This window comes from Schistocerca gregaria, chromosome 1, assembly GCF_023897955.1.
Source record: "Schistocerca gregaria isolate iqSchGreg1 chromosome 1, iqSchGreg1.2, whole genome shotgun sequence".
NCBI classification, from domain to species: Eukaryota; Metazoa; Arthropoda; class Insecta; order Orthoptera; family Acrididae; genus Schistocerca; species Schistocerca gregaria.
Genome location: NC_064920.1, coordinates 840,509,794 through 840,533,973, shown reverse-complemented (window position 1 = coordinate 840,533,973; position 24,180 = coordinate 840,509,794). Strand labels below are relative to the sequence as shown.

Here is a 24,180-nt window from a genome sequence, read left to right as displayed (position 1 = left end):
GAAAACAGCTTTCGCATCCCGCAACTACCCTCCCAACCTGGTACAGAAGCAGATAACCAGAGCCACTTCCTCATCCCCTCAAACCCAGAACCTCTCACAGAAGAACCCCAAAAGTGCCCCACTTGTAACAGAATACTTCCCAGGACTGGATCAGACCTTGAATGTGGCTCTCCAGCAGGGATACGACTTCCTAAAATCCTGCCCCGAAATGAGATCCATCCTTCATGAAATCCTCCCCACTCCACCAAGAGTGTCTTTTCGCCGTCCACCTAACCTTCGTAACCTCTTGGTTCATCCCTATGAAATCCCCAAACCACCTCCCCTACCCTCTGGCTCCTACCCTTGCAACCGCCCCCGGTGTAAAACCTGTCCTATGCACCCTCCCACCACCACCTACTCCAGTCCTGTAACCCGGAAGGCGTACACAATCAAAGGGAGAGCCACATGTGAAAGCACCCACGTGATTTACCAACTGACCTGCCTGCACTGTGATGCTTTCTATGTGGGAATGACCAGCAACAAACTGTCCATTCGCATGAATGGACACAGGCAGACAGTGTTTGTTGGTAATGAGGATCACCCTGTGGCTAAACATGCCTTGATGCACGGCCAGCACATCTTGGCACAGTGTTACACCGTCCGAGTTATCTGGATACTTCCCACCAACACCAACCTATCCGAACTCCGGAGATGGGAACTCGCCCTTCAGTATATCCTCTCTTCTCGATATCCGCCAGGCCTCAACCTCCGCTAATTTCAAGTTGCCGCCGCTCATACCTCACCTGTCTTTCAACAACTTCTTTGCCTCTGTACTTCCGCCTCGACTGACATCTCTGCCCTTAACTCTTTGCCTTTAAATATGTCTGCTTGTGTCTGTGTATGTGCGGATGGATATGTGTGTGTGCGAGTGTACACCTGTCCTTTTTTTCCCCTAAGGGAAGTCTTTCCGCTCCCGGGATTGGAATGACTCCTTACCCTCTCCCTTAAAACCCACACCCTTTCATTTTTCCCTCTCCTTCCTTCCTTCCTGACGAAGCAACTGCCAGTTGCGAAAGCTTGTAATTCTGTAATTCTGTGTGTGTGTTTGTGTGTTTTGTTCATGTGCCTGTCTGCCGGCGCTTTCCCGCTTGGTAAGTCTTGGAATCTTTATTTTTAATATATTTTTCCCATGTGGAAGTTTCTTTCTGTTTTATATATATATATATATATATATATATATATATATATATATATATATATATATATATATATATTTGGGAAAGGTTGTTAAAATAAATCTCTAAATGTTCTCTTCACTGATTTCCTTCAGATTTACACACAATACTTTCATCAGGATTCAGACAGACACAAGCTACATATAGTACTTTAAATCTATGTGGTATGATATAGAGGGTGCGGCAGCATTCATAGTGTAATTTGACTTGCACAGTACAATCAAAATGTGGTGCGACAGAAGAATGCTGAAGATTAGATGGGTAGATCACATAACCAATGAGGAGGTATTGAACAGAATTGGGGAGGAGTTTGTGGCACAACTTGACTAGAAGAAGGGATTGGTTGGTAGGACATGTTCTGAGGCATCAAAGGATCACAAATTTAGTATTGAAGGGCAGTGTGGAGGGTAAAAATCGAAGAGGGAGACCAAGAGATGAATACACTAAACAGATTCAGAAGGATGTAGGCTGCAGTACATACTGGGAGATGAAGCAGCTTGCACAGGGTAGAGTAGCATAGAGAGCTGCATCAAACCAATCTCAGGACTGAAGACCACAACAACAGCAACAACAGTACAATGATGTACTGCAGGAAAGCATGACAGTTCATGCCGCATTCGTGTACTAATGAGCTCAGCATCTATTTCAGCAACATTTCAACTTGGGATTTCATGGGGAAGTTCCAGGTGGACGGACCATTGTGACGTGGGTACGTGCACTTCGAACACCAGGTTCTGTTTGGAATGGCAAACCGGAAAAAAGTGACAGAACTGTGCAGACACCAGGAGCCATGGAAAATATTCATGCTGCACTATTGCACAGCCCAAAAATATCTGCTTGTCATCATGCCCAAACTGTGCGTATGTCCGATTGCTCATTCAGGAGAATATTGCACTAAGATCTCCATTTTCACCCATATTAGCTGCAGATAGTTCAGCAAAATTAGGCCTCGTGATAGGGTTTCACACGAAACACTCTGCTTAGCTATGCATGATCTACTTCGCCAAAATCCACAAATGTTACACATCATCCTCATGTTAGATGAAGCTCATTTTGAGTTATGTGGTTCAGTGAATAAACAGAATATGCGTTATTGGAGTGATGTCAGCCCGCATGAACTGTACATCAAGCCCCTGCACAGTTCTTGTGTCACAGTGTGTTGTGGAGTTGCTTCCTTTGGGATTATTGGCCCTAACTTCTTTGAGGATGACAGCAGTGCGGCTGTAACTGTCACCAGTGAAAGCTACCTAAAGATGCTGCAAGACTTTGTACTTCCCCAACTAGGTATGGTTGATGTGGATGTGGAACAATTATGGTTTCAACAAGATGGAGCGACCTAGCATACAGCATGAATTTCTTGCGACAGACATTTCCCGATAGAGTAATTTCCCATTTTGGTGACATTTCCTGGCTGCCTCACTCACCTGATCTTTCATGTGCAGCCATTTTCCTTTGGGGGTACCTGAAGCAGGAAGTGTTCCAAACACATTGTGCCACCATTCCTGAGTTGAAGGATCACATCAGAACTGCTGTTTGCAATGTCCCAGGGAATACGTTACCCCTCAAATGCCTTAACTTCAGCATTACTATTCATTTGCAGACTACCAACAATAAAACTGCACAGTCATTAACTCCAGTTATAAGTGTTACTGAAGTATTTAAGTAACATATAACACAAAGCATACGTGGAAGTTAAATATTCAAAAATAATAAAATAAATACTACAGGCCAATAGCTCCTTTGACTGAAAATTTACCACAGAAACATCAAACCTGGACACAATATATAGTAAAGGTGCAAAGAAAATCATTATAGTTTAGTACACTGTACCAAAATTACATCATTTAAATGTGACATTTGGCCAGTCCCAAATAATGGTACAATACCAATTAACTGACATTTTCCAAAATACAGAACTTAGAGAAATTATTTCCTTCTTACTTTTGTACTTGTCAATTTATTCCATTCCTGAAAATCCAGAGTGACTGCCATGCCTGATTCTGTGGTTAGCACTCCAAGATTGACCAATCATTTTTGATTTTTGGATGTCCATATGCAGTTCTTAATCCATTTTAAAACAGAAAAGGATCTTTTAACTGAACATTTTGTTGCTGGAGTTCAACTGTAAGCCTTGAGTGCTGTGTAGTCATTTAGATAGACATCACTAGTTTTTAAAAAAAAAAAAAAAAAAAAAAAAAAAAAAAAAAAAAAAAAAAAAAAAAACATACAGTGAAATGGAAGACAGAACAAGTTGCCACCATATTTTTTTCATAGACAACAGATAGCTTTTAAAATGTATACATTCTTCTCTATGTTAGAACTACAGATGGCTTTAAGCTTTCTGCAGCATCATAAATTTGAACTGTTTCTAGTTTGGTGATATTAGAGAGAGATGAGAATCTTAAGTTATGTCTTTTGTAAATATTAACTCCCTTCTGTGCTTCATCCTGCAGAACTTGTATAATTTCCCAATATGACATTTTCAATCTTTTCCAGATCTCAAAACTATCTAATCCTGTTTCTTCTTCAGGACATTTGTGGTTATCTTCTGAGTCAGATGAATCATCAAAGAATCTCTTGCATTTAATGTGGTATTTCTTTCTTTGATTCTCAGCAGCTGAAGGACATGGAACTTATTCCAAATTCCTGACTTCCATAAGTTTCTTTTCAGCTGAATTCATGTTCATTGCAATAAAGCAATAACTAGACCTGTCTACAAAAGCTTGCAGTTTCTTCATTGTTTTGCTAAACTATAGCAGAATACAATCCCTCACCAATATCATGAAACCTATTTCAATACTTCTTAACTTTCTAAGAAGACCGTCAGATTCACTTCTAGCTTTAACACTCTCATTTTCTGATATTGTTCTTAAGGGAAAAAACAAATATTCCATCCTGTGTTCAGACTCTTACAAACATCCTCACATGTACAGCATCATGTTGTAGACAGTGACTTACGTGTCAAACTTCTGGATTAAAAATATGTTTACAAGATGTTTCATCTGCCTGTAAAATCTGCAAAGAAGTTTTATAAACCCTGAATTAACTCATGAGTCAACTACATTTAGTGAGTGATCCCAAAATGAACTGAAGACAATCAGAGTGTTTTGCTACTTGAGTCTTGCTTGCAATCCTTAATATGTGCTAGACATGTTGGCTGCATGTAGTTCTAAAGAATTCAGAATGATTCTCTCCATAAACATAGGAATTTTTGAACTGAGAGACTATCTTCTTTTATGTATCTAATTATTATAATTAACTGGTCATTATAGGATAACTCTGATGTAGAATCTACTATGGCTGAGAAATATTTAGAAGAAATAACTTCATTACATATTTTTTGGGTCACTGATCTCCCCATAAGACATATTAAATCTTCATAAGTTGCTGGTGACAAGCACGAAGTGAATCCTTTTCCAGTATCAGCAAACGTAGTTATATCATCAGACAAAAAGTATCAAACTCTGCAATTAATTCCAGACACATCACAAAATTTTCATTTTTCACAGAGCAAAGCACCTCTTCATCTTCACAAAATGCTAGATCCCTAGAAGCTAGCTTCAGAACAACAGAAACAACTCTTTTTTTTCCTAATATGTAACTTCATGTTCACAATGAGTGAGCAACCATTTGTCAGTTCTTTTCATCTTGTTTCCCCTGTTTTTCAATTTTGTAAGATGTCTCTGTGAGAGGGAGAATTTTCTTGTTCAGCTATTCATATTGCAGCATTGGTCCATTCACTGAAGCCAGATGCTGAAAACTGAGATGCACAACCAAATAATTTACAACATACACAGAACAATGATCCTCGGCTAGGACAATATACAAAACATCTATGGTTGACAATTTCCTCATTCACCAAAACCATCTGAAACTACTTTTTGCTTCAAAAGTGCTAAGATCCATTGGCACATCGCTGTGAGGACATAGAAAAACCTGCAATTCTGTTTTGATTAATACAATTTTTAACAAATTACTCCAGTGTCTGGTCACTGCTTTCTGAATAAAATGGGTCATTAATGGGAACAGAAAAATCCTCTGCTTTAGAACATGTAGTTTCTTGACATCCTTCCAGAACTTTGAAAGTCAGAATCCTCATTGTATTATGGGGAAGTATTTTTATGATATTAATTAAGTAGGTTGGATGGTCCTCAGGCTGAATAGTATGTAGGCTGGATAATCATGAGTCAGATAATCAAGAGTCCACTATACAAAAGAACCAACTTCATTATGACCAGTTAGTACTCAAATTATATACCTTAATTTTAAGTTGAGAACCACATGAAACATTGCATTGCATCTGACAGCAACATTATCATAAATGGGTGAAGAATTGAACAACATGCCACATGCAAGCTCTCATAGGCTACGTGTTTACATGGAGAGTAAGTCTGTGTCAACCGGAGAACGGGCTGCTTGAGCACTCAGAACATTTTGTTGCCTGCTTGGTCAGCTGTGATCAAACAGAGCATGGGTAGGACACAGTGATCCTGTTGTCGAAAGGGCCGCATTGTGAGTGAGTCAGCTGCTGGCCAGTAAATATGAGTATCAGTTCTAATGACAATAAACTGTTTCCTTTATTTGCACTCACTTTGAGGAAATGAATAAAATGGAAGTATGAAATTAACACTAAATGATAACAGGGAATTTCACTATCTTTACCCAGTACTGTGGTCTTGTGAAGACAGCTTCTTCAGCTTTTTCTAATGTCTTGTGAACAACTGGAGTGTTCCACAAGCTAATTTAACCAAAAATCTCAAAAACTGAAATGAACTAGAGAAAGCCCGTAGGTTCAGAAGAAAGACTTGTCAGTTTGTTTGAGGCAAGCACATGATGTTAATTGATTCTTCTGCCAATGCTTGGTAGAACATTACATATGACCAAAAAAAGTAATAACCATAAAACATGGAACTATATGAATAAAAAATAAACTGAAAAATGCTATCTAGAGCTACAGGTCAGTCATCAACACTGAAACAAATTTTGGCATTCTCATACAATTCTCTGGTGCTACAAAAGTCATTGTAAGATTCCTCTGGCTCCTAAATTACACAGGTGACATCATTTTATGATATAGTATCAGCACTACATTGTGACACTACTGAGCTGAGTGGTGCAAGGACTGTGGAGAATAGATGTGGTGGTGTTTCATTGTTTAATATTGCAAGTTCAGTCTCTCCAAATACTGTGCCAGCTGTATTTTTAAATGAGTTTGTGTTTGAGTTGGGAATGTCTTGAACAAGTGTGCATAACTTAAAAATAAGGTACCATATTGTTGAGTTCACACTTCTCTCTCCTACTACTGTCTCTGGAGAGTTGATAATTTGTGACTGCAGCTACATCGTCATTTATTTCTTTTTATTTTGGCTTTTTCACTGGATGAACTGACATTATACAGTCAATTATGCTTCTTCTTCTTGATCTCAATTGTCTGGAAATGGTCCCTCTGACACTTCAGCATTTGACGATGTATGACATACATGATGTATGACATAGTGACAGTGTGTCAGGAAGAAACTCCAAATGATCTGCCCATGGCCAATTCTGATGCTTTTTGGCTGAATCTGTTCCTCTCTTCATGAATTTTAGGTATTTGCTGTAACAGTCTTGTAGATTCTTCCATTTGGGTCAAACAGCCTCACCTGTCAGTCAAGACACAATCAAATTATTTTATTTCATGTGATGCATTTATTACTAACAAATAGTACATTTTGTTGCAGATATTTGGCCACTGGTGATTCACACCACACCATCACTTTTTAATTCTGAATGAGGAGGAGAACTTTCTCCAGCTTAGTCAAATATGTGTGTTAAGAACTTTACAGTGCTTTATGGCCACTGTATTTTCCTCAACCAATGGAGGAAACCTGGAAGAAAATTAAGATTAAGTTAATGGAACAGTGGCAATTTCCTAACTGATCTGGCAACATAAATGGGAACATGTTAGAATGAAGTGTGCTAAAAACAGTGGCTCAAATTATTTTTGTTACAAAAACTTGTTTTCAGTTCTCCCGTTTGCAGTTATTGATCACAATTACAACTCCATGGTTATCAAGTGGGCAGCTATGGTAGACACTGTGACAGCACAAGTTTTGAAAACTGCATTTTTTCATGAATTTGTATGAGGGAAACGTATTTTGCCTATGAAACCAGTGCCAGGAGCAAACATGGCCATCACTCATGCTGAGAGGTGATGAAGGGTTTAAATCACAGATTTGTCTGATAGGCCTTCATGAGCTTTGGAAGAGCCTTCAAAAGCAATTTTCAATAAACAAATATGTAGGGACTGTTGTGTGGTAGAAAATGCCTTTGGTACACTCACTCCAAGCTAATAAGTCATTTTAAATCCTATAAACGTATGATCCACATTGAAGAAGCTGTTGTCAAAGCAGCATATTTGTAGCTTCAACTGTACTAGAGTGCCACCAGTAGTTTTTGGGAGGACATTATTGTTTCAGCTGAACTCTATTGTATACTACAATATTCATCTGGTACTATGTCATACAACTGCACATTTATTTATAAACAAAGAAAATGTGTGTTTGGTATTCACTTGCATCAGTTTTCTTCCTCATTGCCACCTTTTTCATCGAGCTTTTATAATCACAGTGTCATATATTGTACAAAAGTACATTTGCATATAGCAACTCAATCAGTCTTCCTGTTTCTGCCACCATCTTTTGCAGACTTACATGCCATAGACTCTGTATAAAATCACAGATGCACATTGCAGACAAGGGTGGCCTAGCATGCACATCTGCCTTCTGTTTGACTGGGACGACACCATAGTGTCCAAAACAGAGACAGCACTGGGTCTTGACAGGTGGCATGCATCATGTTTGACAGAGCCTTAACGCACTGGTACATGGAAGATGTTATACAGGTAGACAAGCTGTAAAATGTGAGTTTAATGATGGGTATAATTATTCGTCAACACTTTGCCAATAAATGATTGAACACATGAATTATAATTAAAAGAAGTTTTTCAATGGCAGCATTTTGCCATCCCCAAAATTTGCTGCCCTGTGGAACTGCATGTGCCTAAATATGGCCATGATCCAACTTGTTTGCAGATTGAAACCACACAAAATATTTTAACTGGTGCTACTATCCTCACAGATCTAGCACCTGGAGAGGTCTCTCTCATATCCTATATGACAATGATCCCAACTGATTTACCCATTCATTTTTCAGTTCCCAATCAAGGTTCCCTTGACAACACCAATAAACAAGACTAAACATCAGAGAGAGGGGGGCAAGAGGAGGAAGACAGAGAGGGTGAAGGAAATGAACATAAAGAGGAGGAGGAGGTCATGCACAGAGAGGCACAGAAGACAGAGATTAAGATGTACTTCAGACTACCATACATATTTAGCAATTGTGAAGCATTGCTGGATTTGATGGTGTAGCATAAAGATCCAAGAGACCCCTCTCCAAATATTTTTCAAGCATTCTAATAAAACTACTAATTTCAATCTGAACAGACCTTGGCAGGCCCAGTGGTGCTGACTGGCCACCTCAGCCTATAGGCATCACTGGATGTGGATATGGAGGGACATGTGGTCTGCATACCACTCTCTCTGCCTTTGCCAGTGTACAAGACTGGAGTTGCCACTTTTCAGTCAAGAAGCTCTTCAATTTGCCCCACAAGGGTCGATTGCATTCTACTTGTCACAGCACTTGGCAGACTGGGCAGTTCTAGCCAAGCTCAACAGCACTTAACTTCAGTGACAAGATGGGAACTGGTGTTACCACTGTGGCAAGGTCATTGGCTTTCAAGCATCATACACTGATATTAAATTCAGCTATGAAGCCACATAAATAATGCACAGCTAAATATGATTACATGGAATACTTGTGCTAGATTTCTACCTTTCTAATAGAAACTACATAAAAAGTGAAAATAATTGGTCATCGTTCAATAGTACTCCTGCAGGTGCCTGGAGATTTATCTCTTCAGAAATGAAACTGTAGCATTGTCTTATGTGCTTGGCATTATCAGGGGGCTGTTCAGCATTATGAGGACCTACTGCTAATTGCTCCACATTAAAATACATTCATGTCATTCAGCAGCAGGCTTGCTAATTCATACTTTGGAATTACCATTACTATGATATTTGGTCAACTCCCTGTCATGACATTATAGTTCAATAAACATTAGACTTTCATATTTACAAAGGTTAATAATTATGATACCAAATTCTCTACAATTGTGTATGTGTAACTGTACCATTTAGAGTATTCATAAGACAGGCAAATGGTGACATTTTGCACTATATATGAGTATAGTTATTTGTAGTGTAGCATTCCTATGAAATATTTCATAAGAGACATAAAACCCTACAGCCAAGCAATTTGGAAGATAGGAGATGAGATGCTGGTCTGAGGATGGGTTGTGAGCCGTGCTTGGGTAGCTCAATTGATAGAGCACTTACCTACAAAAGGCAAAGTTTGTGGGTTCCAATCCCAGTCTGGCACACTGTTTTATTCTGCCAGGAAGTTTCATCACTTAAGAAGTTTCCAAAGTATTGAAATAGTGAATGGCTGTAAATTTATGGTTTGAAATCATTTACATCCTTTCACAGACTTACCTATAGGTGCAAAGCAAACAAGTTTATAAACTCTTACTTACATAGGCATGCATGGATAACTTTTATTTATCTAGAATAAAAGCTAAACTTTATTATAATTATTCCTCATCTGCATTACTTTGATCTACGTTTGATTATCTGACATATTTTCCCTTCCTGTATTGCACCATTAAAAAATTACTACTAAGAGTCATTTACAGTGTTATTTTCTGTATGGTTTATCATTTTCAGGCTCTGTGCAATATAATGTGACAGTAGATGGTCAGTCTGCTGATCTTGTTTCCTGTACTGTGTCCCTTCTGGATGCAGAAGGCCAGGTTGTAGCCAACAGTACAGGTTTCTCTGGAGAGTTGACTGTCACAAATGCCAATGCCTGGTGGCCATATCTTATGAATCCTGTACCAGGATATCTCTACACTCTTGAGGTAAGTATTCCTTTTAATTGGTTGCATCTTTGGTACCCATTTATCTGATGGTATTTTTAGAAGAATCTGTACCACACAACTATTCACCACTCAGAAGTAACAATGAACTAAAAGCTGAGGTTCAAATTCAAGAGAATTAATAATTATTTGTCAAAAACTGAGAGGTGAAAGATAAGGGATAAAGTCAAAAGAAAGGATAGGATACAAACCAAAACATCTACTGATCATGCTCTATGTAATCACAGCAACCAAGCAAATTCTGAAGTCTTACTTACATTTAGCATAAGGGAAAAAAATTGACCCTATGACATTGGGGCAACTTCTGTCCACTTGCAGTAGATGAGGGAATAGTAGCACCAACACATATTGATTTATTGAACACAATTTTACTCTCAAAAATTGAAAACACAAAAACACAGTGTGCGAACTAACCAGTGTGCAAAAATGAAAGTGAAATTCAACCAAAGAATTTTTTTCAGTGATAGCACAAAGATGCTGTTTGAGTGGTCAGTAGTCACCACAGAAACAACCCTCCCCTACTATTGTGGAACATGGGGGAGAAGCCGGACAGGACAGCTAGACTCACCAAAGTCCTGTAGCGATGTAGGAGGGAAAAGGTGAAGTCCTCTGTGAGAGCGAGGAGCTTTGTTGACCAAGGCAGATGCCATGGATGGCAGGCATACAGGGACAATAATAAACAATACACCAGCACTTGAGATTAGGACCATGACATGGTCCTCATCTGCCAACAGCTGGAAGATGTCTAATAATTGAATGTGGATTGTGAATGTATTGGGCTGCCCTGTCGGAGAGACAAGGAAGTCTACGATTTTGCTGTCTTGTATCTCAATGGAGAATTCATCTAAGTTAAGGCCCACAATGTCAGATGTAACCACTGTATATGGGACATCAGATAGAAAGAGAAGTGTCATACAGGGGCATGATGTCATTGCACACTGTATCCTGTATCATTATCATCATCATCATCATCATCATTTAAGATTGATTATGCCTTTCAGCGTTCAGTCTGGAGCATATACCCCCTTATAAAATTCCTCCATGATCTCCTATTCAGTGCTAACATTGGTGCCTCTTCTGATGTTAAGCCTATTACTTCAAAATCATTCTTAACCAAATCCAGGTGCCTTCACCTTGGTCTACCCTGACTCCTCCTACCCTCTATTGTTGAACCCAAGAGTCTCTTGGGTAACTTTGCTTCTCCCATGCGTGTAACATGCCCCCACCATCTAAGCCTGTTTGACATGACCGTTACATCCATAGTGTTCATTCCTAGTTTTTCTATGATTTCCTCATTGTGGACACCTTCCTGCCATTCTTCCCACCTACTAGTACCTGCAATCAGCCTAGCTACTTTCATATCCATAAGCTCAACCCTATTGACAATGTAACCTGAATCCACCCACCTTTCACTCCCATACAACAAAGTTGGTCGAAATATTGAACGGTGCACAGATAACTTAGTCTTGGTACTGACTCCCTTCTTGCAGAAGAGAGTAGATCATAGCTGAGTGCTCACTGCATTAGCTTTGCTACACCTTGCTTCCAGTTCTTTCACTATGTTGCCATCCTGTGAGAATATGCATCCTAAGTACTTGAAACCGTCCATGTATTCTAACTTTGTTCCTCCTATTTGGCATTCAATCCATTTATATCTCTTTCCCACTGACATTACTTTCGTTTTAGAGATGCTAATCTTCATACCATAGTCCTTACATTTCTGATCTAGCTCTGAAATATTACTTTGCAAACTTTCAATCATATCTGCCATCACAGCTAAGTCATCCGCATATGCAAGACTGCTTATTTTCTGTTCACATATCTTAATCTCACTCAGCCAGTCTATTGTTTTCAACATATGATCTATAAATAATATGAACAACAGTGGAGACAGGTTGTAGCCTTGTCTTACCCCTGAAACTACTCTGAACCATGAACTCAATTTACCGTCAACTCTAACTGCTGCCTGACTATCTATGTAAAGACCTTTAATTGCTTGCAAAAGTTTGCCTCCTATTCCATAATCTCATAGAACAGACAATAACTTCCTCCTAGGAACCTGGTCATATGCCTTTTCTAGATCTATAAAGCATAGATACAATTCCCTGTTCCACTCGTAACACTTCTCCATTATTTGCCATAAGCTAAAGATCTGGTCCTGACAACCTCTAAGAGGCCTAAACCCCCACTGATTCTCATCCAATTTGTCCTCAAATAATACTCGCACTTTCCTTTCAACAATACTTGAGAATATTTTACCCACAATCCTGATTAAAGAGATACCTCTGTAGTTGTTACAATCTTTTCTGTTTCCATGTTTAAAGATTGGTGTGATTACTGCTTTCGTCCGGTTTGATGGAACCTGTACCAACTCCCATGCCATTTCAATTATCCTGCATAGCTATTTAAGACCTGACATTCCACTCTATTTGATAAGCTCTGACTTAATGTCATCCATCATAATTCCTATCCCATTGTACATCGACATCTGAAACATTACTGATCGTATTTTCATCTACATTGATCAACTCTTCAAAATATTCCCTCCATCTGCCCAAGGCATCAACAGGATTCACCAGCAGTTTTCCTGACCTGTCCAAAACACTTATCATTTCCTTCTTACCTCCCTTTTGAAGACTGCTAATTAAACTCCAGAATGGTTTTCCAGCAACTTGACCCAAAGTCTCCAACCTGTTTTCAATGTCTTCCCAAGACTTCTTCTTGGATGCTGCAATTATCTGTTTGGCTTTTTTTCTTTCTTCAACACAACTTTCTCTGTCTCCCTGAATTCTAGTATGTAGCCATTTTTCATATGCCTCCTTTTTCCTTTTACAGGCTGCCTTGACTGTGTCATTCCACCAAGCTGTTTGTTTCATCCTACTTTTACACACTACTGTTCCAAGACATTCTTTAGCCACTTCTAATACTGTGTCCCTGTACCTTGTCCATTCCTTTTCCAGTGACAATATTAACTACATTCAACTAACTGGTACCTTTCTGAGATCACTGTTATGTACTTGTGCCTGATTTCCTTATCCTGAAGTTTCTCCACTCTTATCCTCCTACATATGGACCTGACCTCCTGCACTTTCGGCCTCACAATACCAATTTCACTTCAGATTAAATGGTGATCAGTGTCATCAAGGAATCCCCTGAATACACATGTGTCCCTCACAGCCTTCCTAAATTCCTGCTCTGTTATTATATAGTCAATGACAGATCTGGTTCCCCTGTCTTCCCAAGTATACCAGTGAATGTTCTTATGTTTAAAAACAGACATTTTCTGCATGTTGTCATTGCACACTTAATGCACTGTATCCTGTGAAGAGGTGTTGTTTACATGATGTCATTTCACACTTCATGCACTGTATCCTGTAAAGAGGCGCTGTTTACACTCTCAGAGAGAGAAACATTATCGATAGTGGCAGGAGCATTGTAGGGTTCAATTAGGCAGGGCTTATCAGCTATAGCCAGGCCATTTTTACCCTGTGCACTGAGACAGTTTGGCGTCTGCTGTTAAACAGTTTGATAATTGTGTACTTTCATTAGCTAAGGAATTTGTGAAGGCCCAAGTATGACAGCTCGAGAGATTCCCAATCTGATTCATCACAAAGCATGACATATTCACAGTTAGAGAGTTCTTTATGAACGAAGGTTCATTGCAGGGTGTGTGGCTTCAATTGGAGAGTAAAAATATCAGAAATATGAGAGCACACTCATTGAACTAGAGCAGGGAGCTACCTTGAGTTGGGAGGTCAGATCTCTCTACAAACTCAGCTGGCAGAATGAGCAGTTCATTATATAGAATATCAGTTAATGATACTTGTAGCTCCTCTTTGTGTGCAGGACAGGTGCCAAGAAGGATCCACAATGGCACATGAGAGCTGCCTTGAGAGTGTAGTGCCAGTGTTTGACAAATCCATTGTTTTGAGAGTGGTAAGCAGTGGTGTGCAACTTGTCAACACAGCACATCTCAAATAGCTTGGCAAAAACGCAAGACTCAAAAAGGCAGCCCTGGTCAGTAGTGATGGAGAAAGGGCAACCAAAGTGGAAGATCCAGTAGTTGATTAAAGTATGAGCAACCGAGTTAACTATAATATCAGATAGTGGAACTGCCTCCACCCACCTTGTGACTCAACTGACGATCAGGAATATATCTCAAAAACCTTTATAAGAAGGGAGAGGACCTTTGGGGACATTAAAATGACCAAAAGATGGTTGTGCATGTTGTCCAACTTCGCTTTTCTGACAAGGGATTTGTACACATGTCCAATAGTGGCAATCAGTCTTGACTCCAGGCCAGATGAAGCCTTCAGTAACAAATCAGTGACAAGTCATGTAGTGGCTTCGATGCTTGGGTGTGAATACTGCTTGTCAGAGTGAAGGAGCATCACAAATGATTGGCAGGGAGGAGACTGGTAGTATACACTATTCAAAAGTCAATGCACATCTGGGATACTTTTGCATGTTTGCAAGTTCAGTGTCATCTTTTTGTAAGAAAGTCAGCTCGCTCATTCATATTAATGGGAGAGGTGATGATGTTCACTCATGACAAATAATCAGTGATGATGTTATCAGCTCTGCATTTGTAGTGGATATATATATGGAGTTTTGACTGATTAAGTCCATTTTCCTGAGTTGTCTGTTGGTAATGTCTTTGCCTGGTTTCTGGGTGGCATCTGCAAATGGCTACTGGTCAGTAAAGATGGTAAACTCGTGCCCTATGATGGAAGTGCCTGCCTGCCCCATAGACCACAAGGAGCTCATGGTCGAAAGTTGACCACTTGCTCTTCAAAGTTGATAGTTTTTTGGAGAAAAATCTGAGGGGCTCAATGGTATTGGTGATATGTTGCTGCAGGACCACACCTATCAACACACCACTCAGGTTGACAGTGACTGAAATGCATATGTTGGGTACAGTATGTGGCAGCATAACAGCATGGGCTACAGCCTTCTTAAGAGCATCAAAAGAATCAATGTCTTTCATCTGTCCAAAGTACTCTCCTCAGGCCAGAGATATTTTTGCCAGCCAGAGCATTGGTAAATGGGGCCTGAATGGTGTTAGTGTGAGGCAAATGTCAGTGACAGAAGTTTATAATACTGAGAAATCTCCATAGTTTACAGTATCCAGAAGGAAGTGGGATATTATGAATAAACTTGACACAGTTGGATCTCAGTCAGAAGCATTTAGAAAAAAAAGAAAAACAGTATAGTGTAGGAAAGTAATACTATCGCAAGTTAGTTGTGACTTTTCATGACTGACTTTGGTACCATTGTCATGGAGTGTGGACTGGACTTGGGCGAGGTGCTGTTGGCATTCTTTGACAGAGAGTGGAAGATCAGGATGTCATCAAGGTGGACATTTGAAAATGGAAGGCTGAATGATAAAGAATCAATAAATCATTGCCATGTTTGGGCGACATTCTTGAAGTCATAAGGCATCAAATAATACTCAAAAAATCCAAAAGGAATGATGAGTGCAGTCTTAGGTATATCTTTTTTGAACATGGGAATTTGACGGTAAGCTCTGCAACAATCAAGTACAGTGAACAGTTGTGCACCATTGAGTAGTTGAGTGAAGCCCTTTACATGTGGGAACAGGCAGTTGTCCATAATGATGTGAGCATTCAGACCTCTGTAGCTCCCACACAAATGAAATGAACCATCTTTTTCAAGGATGAAGTCCACATCTTTTTCGAGGATGAAGTCCATGGGGGGAAGACCAGTCACTGTCTTAGGAGTTGATATTGCCTGCGTCTAGTAGCTCCTTGACAGCTGCTTTTGTGTTATGCAGTTTCTTAGGGGTGAGGTGGTGAGCCATATGGTGTATGGCTGGCACCATCATAGTACTGTTAGTAATCACTTCCACATCCATATTGTGCATACTCAAGGAAGATGGGGTACGGTTGGGGTGCAAAAGAGAGGGCACTGAGGAGAAACACAGAGGAGCGCAATGTCACTGACCTTAGTGTCCTTAGAGGGAGTGACGCTGAAGGGGACAAGAATGTGGCTGCAGGCATGTTGACTGTATACAATGGCTGTGCATCAGTGAGTTGGCATAGCAAATGATGATCCTGTGACTGTTGCTTGGATGCTGCATCAACCAGTTGATGAAGTTTGGTGTTGAAAGTGCTCGAGCATAACCTCAAGCAATGATGCAATGAGGCGAGTCATCAGTGTAGAACATGAGAGAGAGAATGAGGGAGAGGGGTCATGTGTATGTAATAGAGGGGTCACAGAGCTGAATGAGCATGGAGTGAGAGAATCATAGGCATAGTGGAATAAAGAGGCGGACTGAATGTTTGGTGTAAACCAAAATGGTTAAGAAAGTCAATACCAAGCACAGATTCTTTGACATTAGTGTTGTAGACTGTCCAGATAAAGTCCAGACCAGAAGTGAGCTGCATTTGGAGTTATGCTGTGCTGAGTATATTGATGTTAGACTTGTTAGCTGCACATAATGTGAGCATAGCTTGGGATGTGCAAGCAGGTGCCGAAGCAATAGGGATGATACCAGCCACTGCACCCATATCGATCAGGGATCTTAAATTTATTGTGTGATTCAAAATGTAGAGGTATCCACCTGGTGGTGGAGATCGCATTCACTGACTGTTGCACAATAAGGTATGGTGTGTGGTTATCATGAACCTGGGTACCTAAACTGGCCCACAGGCAGATTTTGGATATGCACAGGGAGTGCGGCAGTTCTGTGCTGCATCTCCAAACATAGTGTAGAAACAACAGAGAGGGTATGCAGGGTGTGGAGTGGTCTGTACCATGTGCACACAATCTGTTGAGTTCCGTGTGGAGTCAACAGAGTGTTCAGGTGTGCCTTCGGCAGTGGCCAGAGGGGACCATGGATCCAGCACAGGTAGTGCATGAAGGCTGCCACCAGATGGCTGCATGTGTTCCTGTCATCCTATGTGGGCTCTTGGACATCCCCCAAGCTGGAGGGGGGCAGTGAAAAGGGGGGGGGGGAAGGGTGTCACAGTTACCAACTTAATCATCAGAGCAGATGCCGGGATAGGTAAAAAGAAGTCTAAAAGGCTTGATCTTTGAGATTAAGTTTGGTCTTGAAATAGTTGGAAGAATGTGACAGCAGTTGTAGTTGCAATTCATGTGGTGGTTTAATCAGCCACAGAGTCCATAGTGCAATATCAGGCATCTACCGGAGCTCATAGACGGTGACAGACTTGAGACAGAGTCTGAAAATCAATGCTTTTTTCATGAAAAATGTGATGAATGACTTCATGCAGTGGGCACAACAGGCATTCAATAATAGAAATCTTAACAGAGTACTTACAATGAGTAGGTGGGCAGAGGGCCAAATCATGATGAGATCAGTGTGGTTGTGCAAATGGCTGACGAGGCAAATGAAATATAGATCGTCATCCATGATGCTATGGATACCAAACCAGGGGACCAAGAACCCTTGGTAGTGACAAAGAGCTGTGGTTGGTGAAGTCTTGATTAAGCACTGCATATGAGGGCTGATGCTGCAGAGCTGCATTTATTGAGGTCAGCATTGCAGGATGGTGGTGATGTCCACACATAACACACTATGTGCAAGTCATGAGGGTGTTGTGATCAACTGATGCAGCAACGATGATCAAGGTCATTGGTTGCAACAGTGGTGTGCACTTGTGAAGTGAGAGAGAATTGTGTGCTGTGTCGCCCGAGGCCCCCATGGAGTGAGCAAGAAGTCGCAATGCAGAAAGTACATGAGCATGATTGACCTGCACAGGTGGTACAGCAATGGCTGTGGAAAATGGTAGTGATAGATGTGTATGAATCTAAGCTGGTGATCTTACAGTACACTGAGGTGCATTGTGTGAGTAGTAGTTCACTATTTGATTATCTCTGAACACTAGTGGCAATATATGTTGCATACTCACACATTGGGCAGTAATACCCTGCTATCCCTCCCACTTCCCTGACCCATTCCAGAATTCTACTATAATTTGATGCAACACCATTACAGTCTGGCTGGAGTGACTGGAGATAGCTTTCATATGTGCATGAGGTATGCTTGCTTGTGTGTGTGTGTGTGTGTGTGTGTGTGTGTGTGTGTGTGTGTGTGTGTTCTCCATCCTGAAGAAGGCTTGGCTGGAAAGTCAATATGCAACAGTCTTTTCATAATGCTTATATGCAGCTCAGTGGTGAGTAACAATCTATCCTTCTCATATTATTGTTGATATTTCAACATATTTCCTCAAACAACCAAATTTTTTTCTGGAAAGATAAACTAAATAGTCCTCTGAATCTTGCTTGTCTGTCTGTTAAGGTTTTACTTCTCCATATTTCTAATCATACCACAAATACTTAATTAGTTTTCAAAGATGAGAAAAGGTCATTGCCGTTTTTATTCAGTGAAAATGAGAACTTTATGTCTAATCCAGTACAAAGTACGTATCTAACTTTGTTCTCTCTACTTCATTTTATTTAAACACAATCACTTTCTCTTGGATTGAACAGTAAACATCCATTTAAAATAATATTTAATTGTACCCTGTTGACATTCCTGTACAACTAACTCATTTGGCACATTTGAACAGGTTCATGTGATATCTCCAGATGGGGTATCAGATGATATATACAGGCTTCCTGTTGGAATACGGCGTCTCACCTGGGATAGCTCATCATTCCTTATCAATGGCAAACCCATTTACATAAGAGGTTTTGGCAGACATGAAGATTCTGATGTAAGTATTTTCATCTTCAAATATTATGGGATGTAAAACTGCAGTCTTCTCTTTTCTCTTTTGTTTACTAAAATGATGCTACACACAAGCACACACACACACACACACACACACACACACATGCTACAGTTGTCCATTTACTTTGATTCTGCCTCACAGTAACTGATTTACTGTCTTCCTGTGAAAAAGACTAAGATCTCTCTTAATTCAAAATAAAAATCAGATAAAACATCATCGTTCCTCTTGTATTTTCAGATTCGTGGGAAAGGTCTTGATCTTCCTTTGGTGACTCGCGATCATAACTTGTTAAAGTGGGTGGGAGCAAATTCTTATAGGACATCACATTATCCTTATGCAGAAGAAATAATGGACTTTGCTGATAAGGAAGGCTTCATCATAATTGATGAGTGTTCAGCAGTGAACATTGCGTAAGTGTCAAACATTTATGAACAGTAAAATGACAATAAATCACAGAGATGCATCAATCAATTCAAAACGAATTGTTACATAACACATAAAGAATTTCAAAGTATGTACTCAGTGTGGTCTTGTTTTAGAAACTATTCAGAAGATCTACTTGAAAATCACAAACGCTCACTGACTGAGCTAATCAACAGAGATAAAAATAGACCTAGTGCTATCATTTGGTCAGTAGCTAATGAGCCTCTTACTGAACTAAATGGAACGGAGGATTATTATAGGTAAGCATGCAATTTCACTAAACTGTTATTATTGTAGTTGATTTTACAGTGCAAAAAAGAACCTCATGTTCACTGAAGTTGGGCTGAAGGTCATGTCAATATCTTCTTGGGCTCAATTATTACAAAAAAATCAGATTTTTATCTTCTAAATACACTCCAGGAAATTGAAATAAGAACACCGTGAAATCATTGTCCCAGGAAGGGGAAACTTTATTGACACATTCCTGGGGTTAGATACATCACATGAACACACTGACAGAACCACAGGCACATAGACACAGCAACATAGCATGAACAATGTTGGCACTAGTACAGTGTATATCCACCTATCGCAGCAATACAGGCTGATATTCTCCCATGGAGACGATCGTAGAGATGCTGGATGTAGTCCTGTGGAACGCCTTGCCATGCCATTTCCACCTGGCGCCTCAGTTGGACCAGCGTTCGTGCTGGACATGCAGACCGCGTGAGATGACGCTTCATCCAGTCCCAAACATGCTCAATGGGGGACCGATCCGGAAATCTTGCTGGCCAGGGTAGTTGACTTACACCTTCTAGAGCACGTTGGGTGGCACGCAATACATGCGGACGTGCATTGTCCTGTTGGAACAGCAAGTTCCCTTGCCGGTCTAGGAATGGTAGAACGATGGGTTCGATGACGGTTTGGATGTACCGTGCACTATTCAGTGTCCCTTCGACGATTACCAGAGGTGTACGGCCAGTGTAGGAGATCGCTCCCCACACCATGATGCCGGGTGTTGGCCCTGTGTGCCTCGGTCGTATTCAGTCCTGATTGTGGCGCTCACCTGCATGGCGCCAAACACGCATACGACCATCATTGGCACCAAGGCAAAAGCGACTCTCATCACTGAAGACGACACGTCTCCATTCGTCCCTTAATTCACGCCTGTCGCGACACCACTGGAGGCGGGCTGCACGATGTTGGGGCGTGAGAGGAAGACGGCCTAACGGTGTGCGGGACCGTAGCCCAGCTTCATGGAGACGGTTGCGAATGGTCCTCGCCGATACCCCAGGAGCAACAGTGTCCCTAATTTGCTGGGAAGTAGCGGTGCGGTCCCCTACGGCACTACGTAGGATCCTATGGTCTTGGCGTGCATCCGTGCGTCGCTGAGGTCCGGTCCCAGGTCGACGGGCACGTGCACCTTCCACCGACCACTGGCGACAACATCGATGTACTGTGGAGACCTCACGCCCCACGTGTTGAGCAATTCGGCGGTACGTCCACCCGGCCTCCCGCATGCCCACTATACACTCTCGCTCAAAGTCCGTCAACTGCACATACGGTTCACGTCCACGCTGTCGCGGCATGCTACCAGTGTTAAAGACTGCGATGGAGCTCCGTATGCCACGGCAAACTGGCTGACACTGACGGCGACGGTGCACAAATGCTGCGCAGCTAGCGCCATTCGACGGCGAACATCGCGGTTCCTGGTGTGTCCGCTGTGCCGTGCGTGTGATCAATGCTTGTACTGCCCTCTCGCAGTGTCCAGAGCAAGTATGGTGGGTCTGACACACTGGTGTCAATGTGTTCTTTTTTTCCATTTCCAGGAGTGTATTTTATTGCCAAGGCACGAAAAATTATTTATTTTCAAAATTTTAAAAGATTGTTCAATAATTATGTACAGAGTCTCCAGTAACTGCCCTAATGTGCTGCAAGAACTAGCAAAAGTTCCTGTCCTTCCTCTCATGAAATAATTGGCAGAAGCTTCTCACTGTAGATTGAAAATAGTGTCACCATGACTTATGTCATAGATGGGGCTGTTTTTAATTTTTTAGATGATGGGACAGAACATATTTGTACATAATGAAAGCTTGCTTATGTAGTGAAACAACAGCTAATCAAATGCACATCCTTTTCATTCATTCACCGCATTTAAACTATTGAGAGGCTGAACTTTGTTATACAGGGCACAGCTACAACATTGGTAATGCAGTTGGTGACTGACAATTGTAAGTTAAATATAAGAACATAAGTTGTTCTGCGCAATGAAGATATAGCCTATAATGCAAGGGTTCCCAAAGTCTTCCTCAAGCAGAACACTTTGAGAATCATGGTACTTTGAGAGAACACCAATTGTCTACTTTGAAGGGTATCATTTTCTTTAAAAATCAGAAAAACTTGTTTTATTTAGTGATTACTTTGATTTTAACTCATATCATAACATAATTTTTAAAACATAATTAGTAACAACTAAATGTCTTAAAAAAGCTATTTTATTAATAGTTTTTTGTGGAGCACTTATTCACTTCTCGCAAAACTTCAAAGTTCCACAGAACACAGTTTGGGAAACCCTGTTATAGTGTCCTCAGTTTGGGAAACTCTGCTGTAATGTCCTGGAATGAGGTTAATTAAGAGGAAATTAATGAGACTCCATATATAAAATTTCTGGTTATCTTTATTGGCCAGTCTGATTAAATGGAATGGACATATTCAACATTTACTCTGCATACTTTGTTCTGAAAGATGTAACCTACTATATTAATAGGCAGTTATAGCTGCTGTTATTTCCATTCTCTGCTCTGCTGAACAATAACAACTTAGTAAAAGTAACAGGAACTGAGAAATCAAGTGTATTGCAGCAAAAAATCACAAATGCTGTAGTAGCCTTTTCAGTATGCTCAGAATATTTATGATCAAGTGCTGATACACTAAAGAGCAACTTGATTAAAAACTCTTCAGGGTACATTATAGCACTATTCCCTCAGATAAAGACAAGAACTGACATGGTGTCCACAAAACACCAAAAGCATTGGAAAGGGAGACTGACGCATCACTGCTCGATAACCATATACAGCTTTTTGAGATTCATTGTATTAAGATCCCAATATGTATGTCTCTCTTGAAAGCACATCATATGTTTTCAGTAGATTTGGATCAGTATCCTTAAAACCTGGGCAAGAACTGTCATGGCTGTTGCGTCTCAAAAAACCATTCTGATGTAACTGGTGACTGATGGATTGTCATTGTCATGTAGAATGCAAGGGTTTCAAACACAGCTGTAGGCATTCAAAAGAGTGGACAAGTACTGTCAACAGGTTGTGGTATCATTTGCCAGTGGATGCCGCTAGGGTTCCATCTCATTCAGTATAAACATTTCCGAAACAACTCCCCAGTCAACCACCTGTACCATAACACAGTTACATGTGATATCAAGCACTTTTAATTGTAAAACTTTATAGCTTGTAAAGTCTATGTCCTTTGGTGTGTATCTGTGCACAGTGCATCAATCAGCTACAGGTGAGTTGTTGCCATTTTGTGCTTTTTTATTTAAAAATCTGTACACTGTGTATCCTAAGTATCTGGACAACCCCATGTAACAGGGAATGGACCATTTGATGTCACAGGAGGTGGACCTGCCAGTATAAAAGGAGGCAGGAAGTATTGTGTTGTCAGTAGAGAAGCAGTAACAGCTGAATTAGTTATATAGGAGATCTCAGCAGCTTTGAACATGCACTACTCATCAGATGTCACTTGAGTAACAAATCCAACAGGGACATTTCAACCCTTCTAAAGTTGCCCAAATTGGTTGTTGGTAATGTGATTCTGAAGTGGAAATGTGACGAAACAACCACAGCTAAACTGAGAGCAGGTAGACATAATGTACTGATGGATACGGGCTGTCAAACATTGTGGAGGATGATTGTAAGGAATGAAGGAATCACTCATTAGTTCCAAAGTGTTATGAACAGTCCAGCTAGCACAATGACTGTGTACAGGGAGATAAAGAAGAATGAGGTACAGCTCCTCATATCCTACACATTTCTATAGTCAATGCTGAGAGACAATTAAGGTGGTGTAATGCAGCTGGACTGTGGATGGCTAGAAATGAGTAATTTGGAGTACTGGACCACCCTGTAACCTGTTGCAGTCTTATGGAAGCGTTTGAATTTGGAAGATGCCTCGACAATGTTACCCACCCTCGTGTTTAGTGCCAACAACGAAGTACGGAGGAAGTAGTGTTATAATATTGTGGTGTTTTTTGCAGTTAGGAAGTAGTTCCCTTAATTAAACAATACTCAAAGTGTACACCATGGGCTCTGCAAGGCCTCAGCAACAGTTCTGCCCAAATGATAACAATAATGCTATAATCAAAAACTACAGTGCCAAAAATGAGGTGACAAGCAGCATAACAAATCTACAATAATGCTACAATCAAGAACTACAGAGTAAAGTTTCTGCTTGAGTTTGCAAAAGCGACGCACAGTCCAATTCAGCATGGTTAGTTCCTGCACAGCTCTCAAATTGCAGTACATTTAAATCATATTTGTTACTGATTACAGTTTTAAATGTTGTCAGAATATTATTTTATGTTCATCATATTGTAAAATTTAACTTTAAAAGATAGAATGAAGCATTGGCTTAGAATGAAGCATTGGCTTAAAGGTGTTTCAACAAAATCTTGCATCAAAAGTTCAAGGGTTGTTCACCCAGAAGATGTGGCTAACCTCAAAGATTTCCAGTAAAGACAATGAGATTCAAGAAGGTGATGTAATGACTTCAAGCTCCA

At 40.5% G+C, this 24,180-nt stretch overlaps 1 protein-coding gene across 1 annotated transcript in view; it reads left to right on the top strand.

Annotated features, from left to right (window-relative positions):
- LOC126272404 (beta-glucuronidase-like) overlaps positions 1-24,180 on the top strand; it is a 126,706-nt gene that overhangs the window by 64,770 nt on the left and 37,756 nt on the right. The window contains exons 6-9 of the mRNA XM_049975236.1: positions 10,037-10,230; positions 18,804-18,950; positions 19,206-19,378; positions 19,508-19,651. Coding sequence (XP_049831193.1) covers positions 10,037-10,230; positions 18,804-18,950; positions 19,206-19,378; positions 19,508-19,651 — 658 coding nt within the window. The remainder of the gene's footprint in view (positions 1-10,036; positions 10,231-18,803; positions 18,951-19,205; positions 19,379-19,507; positions 19,652-24,180) is intronic.